The sequence below is a fragment of the Nasonia vitripennis genome (assembly GCF_009193385.2).
Source record: "Nasonia vitripennis strain AsymCx chromosome 4 unlocalized genomic scaffold, Nvit_psr_1.1 chr4_random0009, whole genome shotgun sequence".
Taxonomy (NCBI): Eukaryota; Metazoa; Arthropoda; class Insecta; order Hymenoptera; family Pteromalidae; genus Nasonia; species Nasonia vitripennis.
The window spans coordinates 272,761-287,111 of record NW_022279645.1 but is presented as its reverse complement, the minus strand read 5'-3'; the positions used below and the strand labels follow the sequence as shown (position 1 = coordinate 287,111).

General features: G+C 35.5%; 3 protein-coding genes across 5 annotated transcripts in view; 1 reads left to right on the top strand and 2 right to left on the bottom strand.

Annotated features, from left to right (window-relative positions):
* The window catches only part of LOC100499182 (uncharacterized), a 300,507-nt gene extending 287,281 nt beyond the window's left edge, over positions 1 to 13,226 (bottom strand). For 2 of the 3 annotated variants that reach the window (XM_032602048.1, XM_032602046.1), the window contains exons 1-2: positions 13,003 to 13,226; positions 12,695 to 12,807 (exon numbers count right to left, since the gene is read on the bottom strand). In XM_032602048.1, the coding sequence (XP_032457939.1) occupies positions 12,695 to 12,787 (93 nt within the window). In that variant the 5' untranslated portion in view covers positions 12,788 to 12,807; positions 13,003 to 13,226. Of the gene's footprint in view, positions 1 to 12,694; positions 12,962 to 13,002 lie in introns of those variants that run through there. The other variant, XM_031930110.2, reaches the window with a different exon arrangement.
* Positions 345 to 3,232, bottom strand: LOC116738683 (uncharacterized protein DKFZp434B061-like). Its single transcript, XM_032602079.1, has 3 exons — positions 1,429 to 3,232; positions 727 to 1,344; positions 345 to 648 (listed from the first exon to the last, which is right to left on the bottom strand). Exons 1-3 carry the CDS (start codon positions 1,814 to 1,816, stop codon positions 542 to 544), a joined length of 1,113 nt encoding a protein of 370 aa, XP_032457970.1. The 5' UTR covers positions 1,817 to 3,232; the 3' UTR covers positions 345 to 541.
* Positions 6,228 to 14,351, top strand: part of LOC116417375 (F-box only protein 5) — a 51,137-nt gene continuing 43,013 nt past the window's right edge. The window contains exon 1 of the mRNA XM_031930132.2: positions 6,228 to 7,910. Coding sequence (XP_031785992.1) covers positions 6,834 to 7,910 — 1,077 coding nt within the window. The 5' untranslated portion in view covers positions 6,228 to 6,833. The remainder of the gene's footprint in view (positions 7,911 to 14,351) is intronic.

Sequence of the window (14,351 nt, the reverse complement as noted above, 5' to 3'; positions counted from 1 at the left end):
TATCAATTTAAAAATCATATCTAAATTTTCTGAAATATTTTACAATTTTCTAAATAAATTTGGGAAAACTCAAAGTTTTAATAAACGATGAGGTGTCCACAATTCTTTAAATTTATTTTTTTTTATAATTTTTGTAAATTTTGTTTACATTGATGTGATCTATTATTATCTCATCATCTATAATCCGCGGTAAATTGCGTTGTTGTTGCTGCTGAGGTTGCTGTTGTTGCTGTGACGGCTGTTGCTGCTGCTGTTGCTGCTGCTGCTGTGGCTGCTGCTGTTGCTGTTGCTGCTGTTGTTGCTGCTGTTGCTGTTGCTGCTGTTGTTGCTGCTGCTGATGCTGTGGCTGCTGCTGTGGCTGCTGCTGTTGCTGCTGCTGTTGCTGCTGCTGTTGTTGCTGCTGCTGTTGCTGTTGTTGCTGCTGCTGTTTACTATCAGTCCTTTTTAATTGCAAAATACCACGTCTCGGTACTGGTCTCGTAACCTCCGAAAAATTAAAGCAAACAAAAAATTAATTTATTGTATACAAAATAAAACTAATTTATAGATAAAGCATTTTTTTACCTGAAGTCATTGTAGATGTTCCTGGTTTTGGTGACGTCTCTCTCTCTCCTACCTTTTTCTTCTTCTGCTCGTTGCCTTTTTGATCTTTAACAATAAAAAAACAGATTAGCATTTTTTTAAATAAAGTTATATAATTTTAAGAATAAATTTAATATTTTTTACCATTTACTTTTCTCTTCATATTCGAGGACGCGATCTTAGGAATCGGCTTGAGATCGCGTATACTTTTAACAGATGTACATGTTCCGCTAGAGCTGGAGCTCGAACTAGAGCTCAAACTAGAGCTCGAACTCGAGCTCGAACTCGAGCTAGAACTTGAGCTCGACCGAGACCGTCTTCTTCGGGTCACCGAAGATTGTCGAGGCTGCTCAGCCGTCAAAGATCGCCGAGGCTGCTCAGCCATTGGGGATCGCTGCGCCGGATTAGCCGCCGAGGATCGTCGAGGATGCTCAGCCGTCGAAGATCTCTGAGGCTGCTCAGCCATTGGGGATCGCCGTGGCGGGTCAGCCGTCGGAGATCGCTGCGTCGGGTCAGCCGCCGAGGATCGTCGAGGATGCTCAGCCGTCGAAGATCTCTGAGGCTGCTCAGCCATTGGGGATCGCCGTGGCGGGTCAGCCGTCGGAGATCGCTGCGTCGGGTCAGCCGCCGAGGATCGTCGAGGCTGGTCAGCCACCGGGGATCGTCGTGGCAGGTTAGCCGCCGGAGATCGTCGTGGCAGGTCAGCCGTCGGAGATCGTCGCGATGCTAATTGCTGCAAAGCAGCATTTGGTGGTTGTGGCACTGCAACATTAAAAAAATTTTAATAAATTAATTTAAAGAAAAAAACTTTTGAATAGTACAATAAAAAAAAAAAAATTCACTTACGTGTTTCGACCACGTCCATTGCCCAGGAGACGTAGTCGAGCATTGTTAGGAGAGTTGGTGCGTTGGCGACCAGCCAACGTATACGCTCCTGGGCGACCTGCAGACTCCGTCGGCTTCGAGAAGGCTGCATTGATGAATTTAGCTTCTTCGGTGACATTTTCTTGTCAGCTTGCAAGAAAAATCCTGACTCCGGTGTATCTTGAGGGGTTATACTCGAAGGCGGGAGAACACTTTTCACTATTTTGCCGAATGAACTTGGAAACGAGGAGTGAATTGACTGACGAAGCATGCACCGGGTCCTTAAATACGGTGGACAGCGAAGCTTCCCTTTCCACTTCAATTGCCCAAAGTCCTTCGAATTGCCGAAAAATTTCCACTTTCTTCTCATAGAACCTCCCTTAGACACTTCCCACCGGAATTTTTAAAATCTCCTCCCTCTCAACAAAATTTGACCATCCCTCAATCACTCGAGTGCACACCTACGCTTTCTTGGAGGGAGAGAGAGAGATTGAGCGTAAGATTATCTCTTCAAGAATCGTCAGTTTCAAGTGTGTGCGAAAATTATCTCTAACGTGGAAAACAGCTTTGAGGGTTCATCACTTCACCAACCTGCACACACCCACGTTTTCAAGAGAAACATATCGCTCATTCCAAAAATTGGCAACGGTCTGAGGATGCCTTACACAGCAATAAGGATTAATTTCTTATTCGACCTGCACACGCCTGCATTTTTCTCAAAAGGAATATGAAGCTTTCGCATGAGAGGTGTAACTGATCACTATACAATGCTTCATTGTCTACCACCTGAGCGGGGTCCTTGGCGTGCACATCAACCTGCACACGCCCACATTTTTTCTCCAAAGCAATACGCAGCATTCGTATGAAAGGTGTAACGCTTATTCTAAAACTAAAGGGCATCGATCAGTATACCATGCTGCATTGTCAACCACCTGAGCAAAGGATGTCGGTGTGCGCACCCGGTACACACCCACATTTTCCTCAAAAGCTAATCCCGAAATTGGCATCGGTTCGAGGATGCCTTACACGCGTCAATAAGGATTGATTTCTAATCCGTGAAACAGGTGTGTAAGAAAGCAAACACCTCAAAGGATTATCTTTTTCTACGGTACACGCCCACATTTTCCTCAAAAGCTAATCCCGAAATCGGCATCGGTTCGAGGATGCCTTACACGCGTCAGTAAGGATTGATTTCTAATCCGTGAAACAGGTGTATAAGAAAGCAAACACCTCAAAGGATTATCTTTTCCTACGGTACACGCCCACATTTTCCTCAAAAGCTAATCCCGAAATCGGCATCGGTTCGAGGATGCCTTACACGCGTCAGTAAGGATTGATTTCTAATCCGTGAAACAGGTGCGTAAGAAAGCAAACACCTCAAAGGATTATCTTTTTCTACGGTACACGCCCACATTTTCCTCAAAAGCTAATCCCTAAATTGGCATCGGTTCGAGGATGCCTTACACGCGTCAATAAGGATTGATTTCTAATCCGTGAAACAGAAAATTAGAGAACGCTATAGGCATTCCAAAAACATATTTGAGAGAGGGAGTACACTTTTTCATCGGTTAGCAAATCACTTAGAGTGGAAGTGTTTTCGTGTGCGGGAGAGAGAGAGATCCATCCCACTCTTGAGAGGAAAGGGAGTTTTCTGGTATGGGGAAAGAGGGAGAACCATTCCCACTCGTCCATCGGGTACCAAAACACTTTGAAAGGAGAGGGAGTGTTTTAGTATGCGGAAAAGAGGGAGAACCATTCCCACTCTTCCATCGGGTACCAAAACACTTTGAAACGAGAGGGAGTGTTTTAATATGTGGAAAAGAGGGAGAACCATTCCCACTCTTCCATCGGGTACCAAAACACTCTGAGAGGAGAGGGGGTGTTTTAGTATGCCTATGTTTTGGTATGCCTATAGCCTATCTACTACTCACCACCAGATACGCGAGTTCGTAAAATTTTCCGGTCATCCAAGATGCTCAAGTTCCTCAATTGTTCGTTAACAACAAACCTCTATTGCGACTTTTCCTGCGTGACATCCTGTATAGCGTTACTAGGAAAAAGCTCTACGAATGCTTGTCAGCACAAGGGTGCACCGATTTTTCCATAGATAGTCTTAAGAATACAAGAAAGGGCTCCGTCGCGGTCATTTATTGCAAGTTGCTGTCATCCTCATGCGCTATTCAGATCAAATCTTGTAAAAAAGAACTGACTTTCACAGATCCTAGAGGCAGAGTCTCATACATCAAAACGAGACCCGATCAATTCACTCAGCAAGAACCTTTACCGAGCAATCAGCCCGCATTCAACAAATTAACGCTTCTACCCACTCCTCTTGTAGACATTTTACAATGTGGAGATGTGATCAAACGCTTAGCTCACTATCTTACTTACAATAATTTCCTAAATCTTTACACAGCTTGCCATGATGACCCCCAATTCCATGGCACAGCACTTCCATTCGACTCTTGTTACGATCGGTACTCTCACCCCAGTGGTCTGAATAGAATGCTTGAGGATGTCAATAACTTCAAATTCACTAGTATTTCATTCAATACTTCAGTCAATATAATAGAAATTCCGTTTATTAACAAATTGTTATGGCGCTGCGTCAGCCACAGGCCCATTCCCGACAAGTATCTTCGTCTGCGCGAAATGGACCTATCAGCTGTCACTGTCTCTAAGAAAACTTTCGACTTACTCTCGAACAGTTTTGCAATAAACAAACTCACGTTGGGCAGCACTCCAGGTGGGTGCGACGAATTTCTAACAATAACCAACTTAGAATCACTGAACTTTGTAAATAACAAAAATTTATCGCTTAAGTTTTTAACCAGAGAAAAATGCAGTTCTCTGCGTTCTCTATCGTTTAACAACTGCCAAGAAGTGCCTATCGAACGTCTGTTCGACTTCGTAAAAAAACAATATACACCTTGCAGAATTAAATTTCTCAGATTCTTAAGGTAGAAAAAGACACACAGTCGATCTTATTATGTCAATTTTCTCACCGTCCAATGTCACTGAAGCATTTAACTTCAATTATTCAGCTTGTAAAGTATTCCGTACTGAGATCATTCCTCGAGTAGTATTCTTGCGTACGAATGCTCTCAGGACACTCAATCTCGAAAACGACTATTTCAAAGGTTTTGTTACAGACATCATAGACAATGCGCCAAACCTAGTCGAGTTGAACTTATTAGGATTGGACTTCAATTATCCGTTACTTCTTTCAAATTTACCTCAATTACGGTCGATCCGGATAAATTACAACTACCATATTGTAAATGCACTCATCAGTGCTGGTCCTAAACAAACCTTTGAAGTACTCATAAACAATACGTGGGGAAAGAAAAGAACTCGAGTAATCAACCTAGCTAACTTAGCTGGAGTGATTCACGCCTGAAAAAATAGATTTTAAGTTTGTTAACTGTCGAATCAATGTTCGGACGCACGTTCGCCAAGATCTCGCTACACACGGCGTTAGTCTACGAGCGTTAGACAATACTGTCTCTTTACTAAAGACTTTGTAAATACTTTAAGTTCATACCGCGAGTTGTTACCATTAGAATTTACACAATCGTTATATTGTAATCTCAGATTCTAATATCTTTAGTTTTAATCATAACTTCTGTAAACGCTCTCCAGCTACTGACACTTCGCAATCACAAAAAATGTTGTAATCTCTCTCCGTCATAATTTCATTGATCAAAATAATAAAAATACTTTTCAGTCTTTTTTTTTCCTTTTCGGGGGGGGGAGTACTGTAGGTGCCCCACGTTAGGTGGCAGCACCTCCCGACTGCGGAGAGAGAGAGAGAGAGAGAGAGAGAGCAGCCATGCTGCGAGCGAGCGCCGACGCCGCAGCAGAGTTCCGCAGACCACGGTACAAGTCGGTTGAACTGGAGAGAGAGAGAGGAGAGAATAAAGTTATCGTTCAGGAGAAGAGTGTCTAATCTCTGGCCTAGCCCAGACGTCCTCTTCCCACATATATAAATATATTGTCCAATTAGATTGTAATATACTTTTTGAGCCTTGACGTGTAGAACAGTAATTTAAAATTTGAAAGTAACAAAAAGAAGAGAGATGTAGCAGATTCTAATATTAATTTTTAAAGCTTTTTACTCGTTAATTATAAAACTGTAAACTGAAGTTTTTCTTACCTTGAAAGGTTGAATTTTTATCCATAGAGGATTATGAGCACTAGGTTATGTTTTTTAAGAGCATGAATACTTCAATATTAATTGAAACGTTTGAATATACGAGTGAATTTCCAACTTTTTTTATTTGTTTGTTTTTTTATAACCTACAAACGGTCGTCAAATGCAACAAGTGCATCTGGAACTAGTCAAACATATCAAAGTCTAGTAACATAATGCAGACGATGCGTTGGCTGTGGCATGCGCACGCTCTCTCGAGTTTTCTCCCCTTCCGACTGGAAGGCGTAAAATTAGTTTTTGATTGTTTTTATTGTTATTATTAATTTTTGGCTAATCGAAATGATTGCATATTATCGAGCAAATTACGCAGAATCGATTGGTATGGTGCAAAAGTGTAATCGAACATTATTATTTTATATAAGAGGTATTTCAAAAAACTATTAGCACCCGAATTTAATTTTGCAATATCTTCGAAACGCAAAGTCGCGCAATTTTATTTCTTTTACAATTAAAACGCGGTAATTATGCGCAATAATTTCAATAAATTTATTTTTTATAAATAATATCCGGGTGCCCAGGTCACGGAGCTTCTGCCATCAGCACTGGACCGACGCAGACGACTCTTTCGTCTCTTTCCCTTGCGGAAAGAGCAAGGCCTTGCTCTTTCCTATATGTTAAAACGCGCTTTAGCTTTAGCCTATTTCGTATAGGTGGTGTATGGGCGCTTCCGTACTAGTTTGAGGTTTCCATCTGGAAGTCTGAACCGAATCAGAAATTCGGAACGACGCTAACGGTCTGCTAACGGATAATTTTAAAACTTATAATAAAAATCCTATAGCATTGTTGAATTGAATTTTTATCAATAATAATTAACGAATTGACGCCATAAAACAGCAAAATTAATAAAATATAAGAGCATAAAAGGTCACATGATCAAAACGACGAAATATAATGAATTAAACATTTGATTTTAACAGTATGCTTTGTTAGAATTTCACAATATTATTCAAAAAACCAATAAGCATCATAAACAAGAAATGTTTTTCAAAATATCCTATTTTCTCCAAAGGATTACATTTTATAAATAACTTTAAATGTACTTGTAATGAAAAATGTTGTATACATAATAAAAGTTTGTTTTGAGTCAATTTGTTAGATTTGGTTAAATTATGAAACAAAGGTTAATATAATATATGCAATTAAATGATGTAAAATAAATAGATTTAAAATAAAAATGTTTCATGATATTTATGAAGAAAACATTCATAGTAGATCTTATGATCTAATCAACAAAAGTAAAAAAAGTTCTATGGAAAGTTATGACAGTGGTTATCTCAGCATAACTCCTTCTAATAGTCATGGATCATCTTATCATTCTAACCTACCTCTTTATTTCACTAAGAAATCCTATAAAACAAAGTATGATTCTTACAAATTCAAACATAGAGAAACTTTTAATGCATGTGATGCATATTTGTTAAGCAGTACTCCAAAAAGTTCAACAATCAATTATTCATACAGTCAAATATCTGGATATAAATCACCCAGTCAGTGCCAACAAAACTCTTTTAAAATGGAACTGAGAAGTCAGAAAAAGAGTCGAATGAAACCCTTGGAATTTTCAACTTGTTCTCGTGAATCCTTAGATAATGATAATGTGAAGCTACTTGTGCCACAAAGTACACCAAATTTTTTTAATTCACCGATATTGCCTTCTTCTATTTATAAGATTGCTTTTTCTCCTATTACTTACAAAAATAAACCTGGAATGAATAGTATAAACAGCAAAAAGTTTTGTAAATTATCAATATCTGAAAGTATTTTCACATCAAAAAAAAACAGACCTAAAAGACTTGATTTCAGTAAACGTGCTATTTTATCAAGTTTTCAAAAGCAGAGAGTAACACCTGATTATACTGGTAAAGAAACTGTTGACATTTTTAAACTTCTTGCAGAAAAAAGCAATCATCCAAGAATAATTACTAAAATTTTAAGTTATCTTAATTTACAAGATTTGTGTTCTGTTACTATGGTGTCAAAATCTTGGCAAAGGATTTGTAGTAATGATATTAAAGCTGAAGAGAGAAGACTGAAATATATAACACTTAAACAGTGTTCTAAGGAAAACATAATATTATTAAGTAAATCCAAACTTGAAGATTTGGTGCAACTGACTCCTAAAGCTCGATATTCAAGGAAAGGATTTCTTACTGCTGTATCTACAAATTTACTTCAAGTTCCTAAAATGCATTTTGAACCAGATAGTCCACCAGTTTCACCTAGCAAAGTGATATTTAATTCTTTTATTAAGGTATGAATATTTTTATTAATTTGTCTCTCTTAAAAAAATGATGGCCTTTGTTGTGAAGCATTTAATACGTGATTCTGATTGGTTGCTGATTGGTTGCCCAGCCAACGAGATCAGAACCGCGCTTTAAATTCATAACCCTCAAAACAACAGTCATAACTCATAACCCTGGTAGAAATGTTTAAGGTGTTTAAAATGAAATGTGGAAACCTTGATAACAGATAAAATATATAATATAACTAGCAAGAAATTTTAGTAAAAATTAATCATTACCAAGAGTATGTAGTATTACAACATGTGTAATGAAAAGTGGCACCTTAACCCTATTTGAAGTAGTAATAAAGTGTGTGAATATTATTTAGTTTTTTTTTTAAATGTCAGTGAGAAGTTCAATTAAAAGAATAAAGAGTTTGAAGATATACTGTGTCTCTGTGCCCAAAGTCGCCCTCGGTGAGGTTTGAGAGGTGAATTTAAAGAAAAGTTCAGTATCCGAGTCAGTAGACTATATAATTAATCATTATAATAATTATCATGGGTGTTGTAGTCGAACACAAAAGTATTTCAGTTAACATTGATTCAACTTTAAATATCTTTCCACAATCACAAAAGAAATCTATATGCAAAATATGTGCTTTCTAGACCTGTTAGTTTTCGAATGAGAAAAAATGCAAAAATGGAGAAACAGGTATCGGTCTCAAAATCTCTCACAACTGTTAAAAGAAAGAATTCTAATTAATGCCTTGACAAAAAAGCTAAAATACTTATCACTTTCTTCATGTAAAAATACACTGGAAACCAGAAATACAATGTGCTAGAGATGGTAGTTTCTGTGTAACTGTCTACAAGCAAAATTTGATACGCTAAATTAAAAATTCATATGGGCCTCGATGTGAAAATATGAATGAAAACAGTTAAATCATAATCATGTAGGTTACATGTTTTCTAGGTAGCATATTAAGTATCTGTGTAAAATTTCAGTTGTATAGCTTTTTTATAATGCAAATAAATGGAATTGTAATGATAGACAAATCCACTGAACTTTTCTTCAAATTCACTATTCAAACCAATGATGACGACATTGAGCATTATTAATATATTTATTAAAAAATAGTTTTGTGGGATTTAGTAACATGTTACATGCTTATAAAATATTAGCAGACGTTAGTGTGCTGCCCAACACTTATAATAGATTTTCTACCAGTGTTATTAGACAGAAATAAAATCAAGAGCGCGCCTTCATTCCTAGTATAATATATGATTTAGTATATTCCAGCACCGAAGGAACAATCCCTATAACACTCAATATTTGAGCAACATTGTATTGCCAAAACAAAATCTCCCTATTGAAAAAAATGACGTCACAAAATATGAATAAGTGAAAAAAATAGGAGAGTTAACCCTTGTAAATAATTCACCAAATCTATGTGAATGACATTTTGTTGGTGGGATATCTAACCTCCTCAGATCAAAAATATAAAAATTCTACATATTATAATACTAAGAGAAAATTCCTTGAGTCAATCACAGTGAGCTATGACATTTCCACTTTTTCCAAGGGTTAACTCTCCCACTCTTTTTACTTATTCATATTGTGTTAACATGAAGTGTAACAAGTATAATTATTGTTAGAGAGAGTAGTAATTCTCCTACGTTGACTCGATCCCTCGGTGGATATTTAAAAGTAGAATGATGTTGACTCTATCTCGGGAAGACCGATAGAGCCAACATAATTCTATTTGTAACAGGTATACTTGTGGAACAAAAAATACTGTTATTCAATGACGTCATTATTTTTAACTGGGTGTACCCTGCTAAAAATAGTCAATAGGAATCGATCGGGATCGATTAAATTATCAACAGATTCTATGCTAATTCTGAATACCAATTTTTGTACAAGGACTCAATTAAAATCGATTAGAATCAACTGGAATCAATAGATTTTAATACGCAAAACAACAATTGAAGTAGATAGTTAATACCAAACGTTGGTTTCTATTAACTTTACTAGCCCTTTTTTGTATAGAATTTTATCGATTCCTATTGATTCCTATCGATTCTATCTATTTTAATCGATTTCTTATGCAATAAATGGGATTCAGATATAGCTTAGAATTCAATTAATAATTTAATTGATCTCTATAGACTATTTTTAACAGGGTATTTCTAAATACTTAAACTCTTAAATTTTATGAAATTGATAAAATGGTTGCCTATATAGGTGCTACCATCCAGATGGTAGTACAGAAAATAGGGGCTTTAAGGAGGCTTGGGAGTTTATCAAAAAAAAGACAGAATGCTCTGAAACTTAAGGATTATCTCAATAAAGTATGCCAATTTTGATTGAAAAAAAGAAATACCATGGTTGACGACCTTATTTTCGAAATAATCGCTACCGAAAAATTGCCACTTTAACATGTAGTCTTATGGGAACAAAATCAAAATTGACTAATTCTACAGAAGTAATCGGCAACTCGCACATAAATCAAATATAGACTAATACTTTTAATTTTGAGGAATCAATTAGCTTCATAAAAACATAAGATTGACGACTTAAATCAAAAGAAAAGTGTGAAAATGTATAAAATGTGAGGTTATGTTGTCACAGCTTTTGCCAACTTTTTTGTAACTTTTTAGTGTTTTGTTACTTCTTTACTTGGATATGACTTAAATACATACAATTTTTTAAAAAATTAGCAGCAATGAGCAGTCCTAAAATACGTGCACCCATGGGGCCCCTTGCTTGATACGGCACCAAACGCCCAAGCCTCCTTAAGTAATAATTTTCAACAAATCTTGTTTTTTGATTATTTTTTGCTTAACAAAATTATGTAATCTTATTAAAACCCATTAATTTCTTGGGTATTAGCCCCTATTTTCCATACTATTTTACGGATAATAGCACCTACATGTTAGAAAATTTTTTGTTTTAATCAAATTATTAAAAAATAAAAATTTTGTAGCACACAGCCAGTGTTATCATCTGGATAGTAAAACAGTATTGGCCCTAATTAGGTGAATTTTATAAATTTTATTCATTCAAAACAACTTCAAAAAAATGTACTGAAGGTTAAAAATTTGTTGATGATTATCACCTGATAATCAGCTGATTATCATAGCATTTAATCTCATATAAACGCATATTTGTAACTATCAGCTTAAATAAAATTATTAAGCTGATATCACCCGATAATCAGGTGACGTTTTGGCATGATTATCAGCAGATTATCAGCTGATTATCAGCTAATAATCAGTTGATTGTCATGTGCTTTTTTTCAGTAGGGTTAACTTGTAATAATTCAATTTCTTGTATTTTTATATTTAACTGATTATTAATAACCCTTAATTATAGATTAGATTATATTACATGTTTAAGATTCTATGTTGCTATATTATCTGATTTTGTGTAAGATTAAATTAACTATTTTGTTTATTTACCACAACCTTACAAGCATAGATCTTGCTGTTGTGAACATTTCTGTAGTTGCAATTCTGTCCCTAGTAAAAGCTATCCTTTCGTATTTGTTGAGTCTAGCAGGACATGTAAGTCCTACATCACAAGTGACTCTATAGTGAGGAAACATTTGTTCGTGATTTTCTGTCCTGGAGCTTCTGCCGGTTCCTTATTTCTTGCTTTGATTTTGTTGCGTTCAGCCATTTCATCTATTTTAGAGAATATCGTTTCTATACGTTTGTATCTTTCGATATTTGCTTCTATTTTACGTTTCTTCAAGCTGGTTGTTTCTTTAACTAAATTAATTATGTTGAACTCAGTTAAGCAGTTTCCATTTTCTTGCATCCAAATATACATGATTTCATTTGTAATTTCATTCAGCTTTAGACTTATTTTCGTGTATAGTGAGACCATTTTTTTATAATTATAATCGGTGATGCGACTGTGTTTTCGATTATTTTGATATTGGCATTTTCTGTTAGCATAAATGTATCTTCTTAGGTCTAGTATTATGTTTTTATCTTTTTTTGAATATGTTTTTCCCTCAGTTGTAAGTTTGGTATATTCGTTAAGAGTAAGATTACTTATATGTATACATAGAAGGTCATGTATTTTTGACTTTCCTTTGATGTTATCTTCCTGATTAGATGAGCACAATGACATGAGCGATTTTTTGAGATCCCCGCAATCTATTCTATTGAGATCATCATTCATTATGTCTTATCCAGTCTTCAATTTTCTTAATATTAGAGTTTTTACTTATATCTAGTGTTTTCAACTTATTTGGCAGTCTGTTGTATATGTTAATTGCCTTAATATAACTATTTTTAGTACTAACAGTTTTAGAATATTTAGGTGGAGCTATTAGTTTATTTCTAGTTTTACTAATTGAGTTAGTATATTGATTGTTAATACTTTTGAAAATACTTTTATACTTTTTGTAAATTGAAAGGAATTATTTTTTGGAAAGTATTTTTGTTAATTATTTTTAGAATTTTTATTTGTACATTTTGCAGTAAGTGGAAGTTATTTTGATATGCACCTCCTTATGCAATTATTCCGTAACTTATCGCACTATGAAAAATAGCATAGTAAATAATTTTTAAGGTATCTATGTCCATAAGTTTTGATATTTTGTTCAAAATAAAAATAAGGTATCTAGTTTTGTTAATAAGGTATTCAATATGTTTACTCCATCTCATATTTGAGTCAAAAAATAAATCTAGGTACTCAGTTTCAGTGACTCTTTTAATCTTTTCATCATTTATCTTAATATCGATTGTCTGCGGAACACTATTACAATAATTTCCGAATGTTATATAACGGTTTTACTTACATTTAATGTTAGTTTATTAAGCTTAAGCCATATAGAAACGTCTTCTAAATATTTGTTCATCTTGATTTCAACCTCTTTCCATGTTTTTCCCATTGATATTACAGCTGTATCATCTGCGTACGACATAATGCTATTACTTGGAATTTCGGTTAGTAAGTCATTTATGTAGAGTATAAAAAGCAAAGGTCCGAGTATTGTACCCTGTGGGACTCTAGTATTAATAGTACCTAAGTTGCTTGTGTGTTTGCCAATTGTTGTTTTTTGTTTTCTGTTACTTAAGTAACTTTCTAGTAGTTTGTGACCCTTACCTCTCACGCCATATGCAAATAACTTATCAAGTAGTATCCCATGATTCACTGTATCGAATTCTTTGGCCAGGTTCAGGAAAACTATATTTCTTATAAATCTAAATTGTTTCTTAGAAAGTATGCCACTATTGCTTATAAAGTTGACGATTCTTTTGTGTATAATTTTCGAAAATTTTCGCAATATTTGAGATTAATGAAATAGGTCTGTAATTACTCATCTCATCTTTTTTCCCAGCATTATATATTGGTATTACTTCCACCACTTTAAGTATTTCCGGCCACGTTGATCTTCCGATACACAGATTAATGGCGTATGCCAGTTGCCGATAGTATTTATTTTGTTACTATTTATTTCCAAAATTAGTTTTCTGTGATTATGATTCTCAATATTATCACATTAGTGGACAGAAAGTTAGGTTTTATAAACATATTATCTATACACGTCCCCTGGTCTGTTACGTTATTTGCTGGCTTTGTAGTTTTTGTGAAGGCAGGGAAGAATCCCTTTTCAAGAAGATTATTTAGGAAGTTTTGGCTAATTGTATTACAATCTTGAATATTGATATTGAAATCACCTATTATTATGTGGTTTATTACGTTTCTTTTTAGTTATGAGTAGTTGTAAAAGTTAAGAATAAATTCCGCGCAACCTAGGCTATGCGATCTATAGAATGACGAGATTTTAAGCTTTTTATTATTATTTAACGTAATTACTGTATTTAGAATTTTGGGTCTGTTAATAACAATTGTTTCTGTTATATGAGAAACCTTTTCCCTTATGTGGATCACAACTCCATCGTTTTTATTTAGATCACCATTATTATAATAAATATTATAATCTTTATGTTAAAATAAAGATTCTTTATGCGTCGCATATTACTCGCGTATACTACCTATGTATAAAACCACAGAGTGGGGGCAGGTAGCGACGTAGTGATCTGGAGCGCCACCTCGCAGCGACCGCGTTGCCGCCGCCGCTTTGGGGCCTCAGACATTTTTGTACCGTCACGCAGTGAGCATCTCCTTTCACGACACGAATAAATCTATTGACTTTCAACTGTGCTTGATCCTTCTTTTTTAACCTGCTCTGCCAACAGGTTATGGGCCCAGGAAGGTGTGGCTTTTTTTCCAGTTTGTCCATCACCAACAACGCTAGTGAAAGTTTTTTTTCTTTTTTCGTGTTTCGTACGTTTTGTGTTCACTCGCTTTTGAGAAATATCGAGAAACAAGATGGCGGAAACTTCAGACCTCAAGAATATCTCGAAATTTAACGGTCAGAACTACCAGCTCTGGAAGTTCCAAATGAGAGCCGCCTTTATTGCGCACGACCTTCTGGAAATTGTGGAAGG

Coding starts and splice junctions, on each gene's coding strand:
- LOC116738683 (XM_032602079.1), bottom strand. CDS start 1,816: ATGAGAAGAAAGTGGAAATTTTTCGGCAATTCGAAGGACTTTGGGCAA. Junction 1,345..1,428: donor AATGGACGTGGTCGAAACAC/GTAAGTGAATTT, acceptor TTAATGTTGCAG/TGCCACAACCACCAAATGCT. Junction 649..726: donor TATGAAGAGAAAAGTAAATG/GTAAAAAATATT, acceptor TTATTGTTAAAG/ATCAAAAAGGCAACGAGCAG.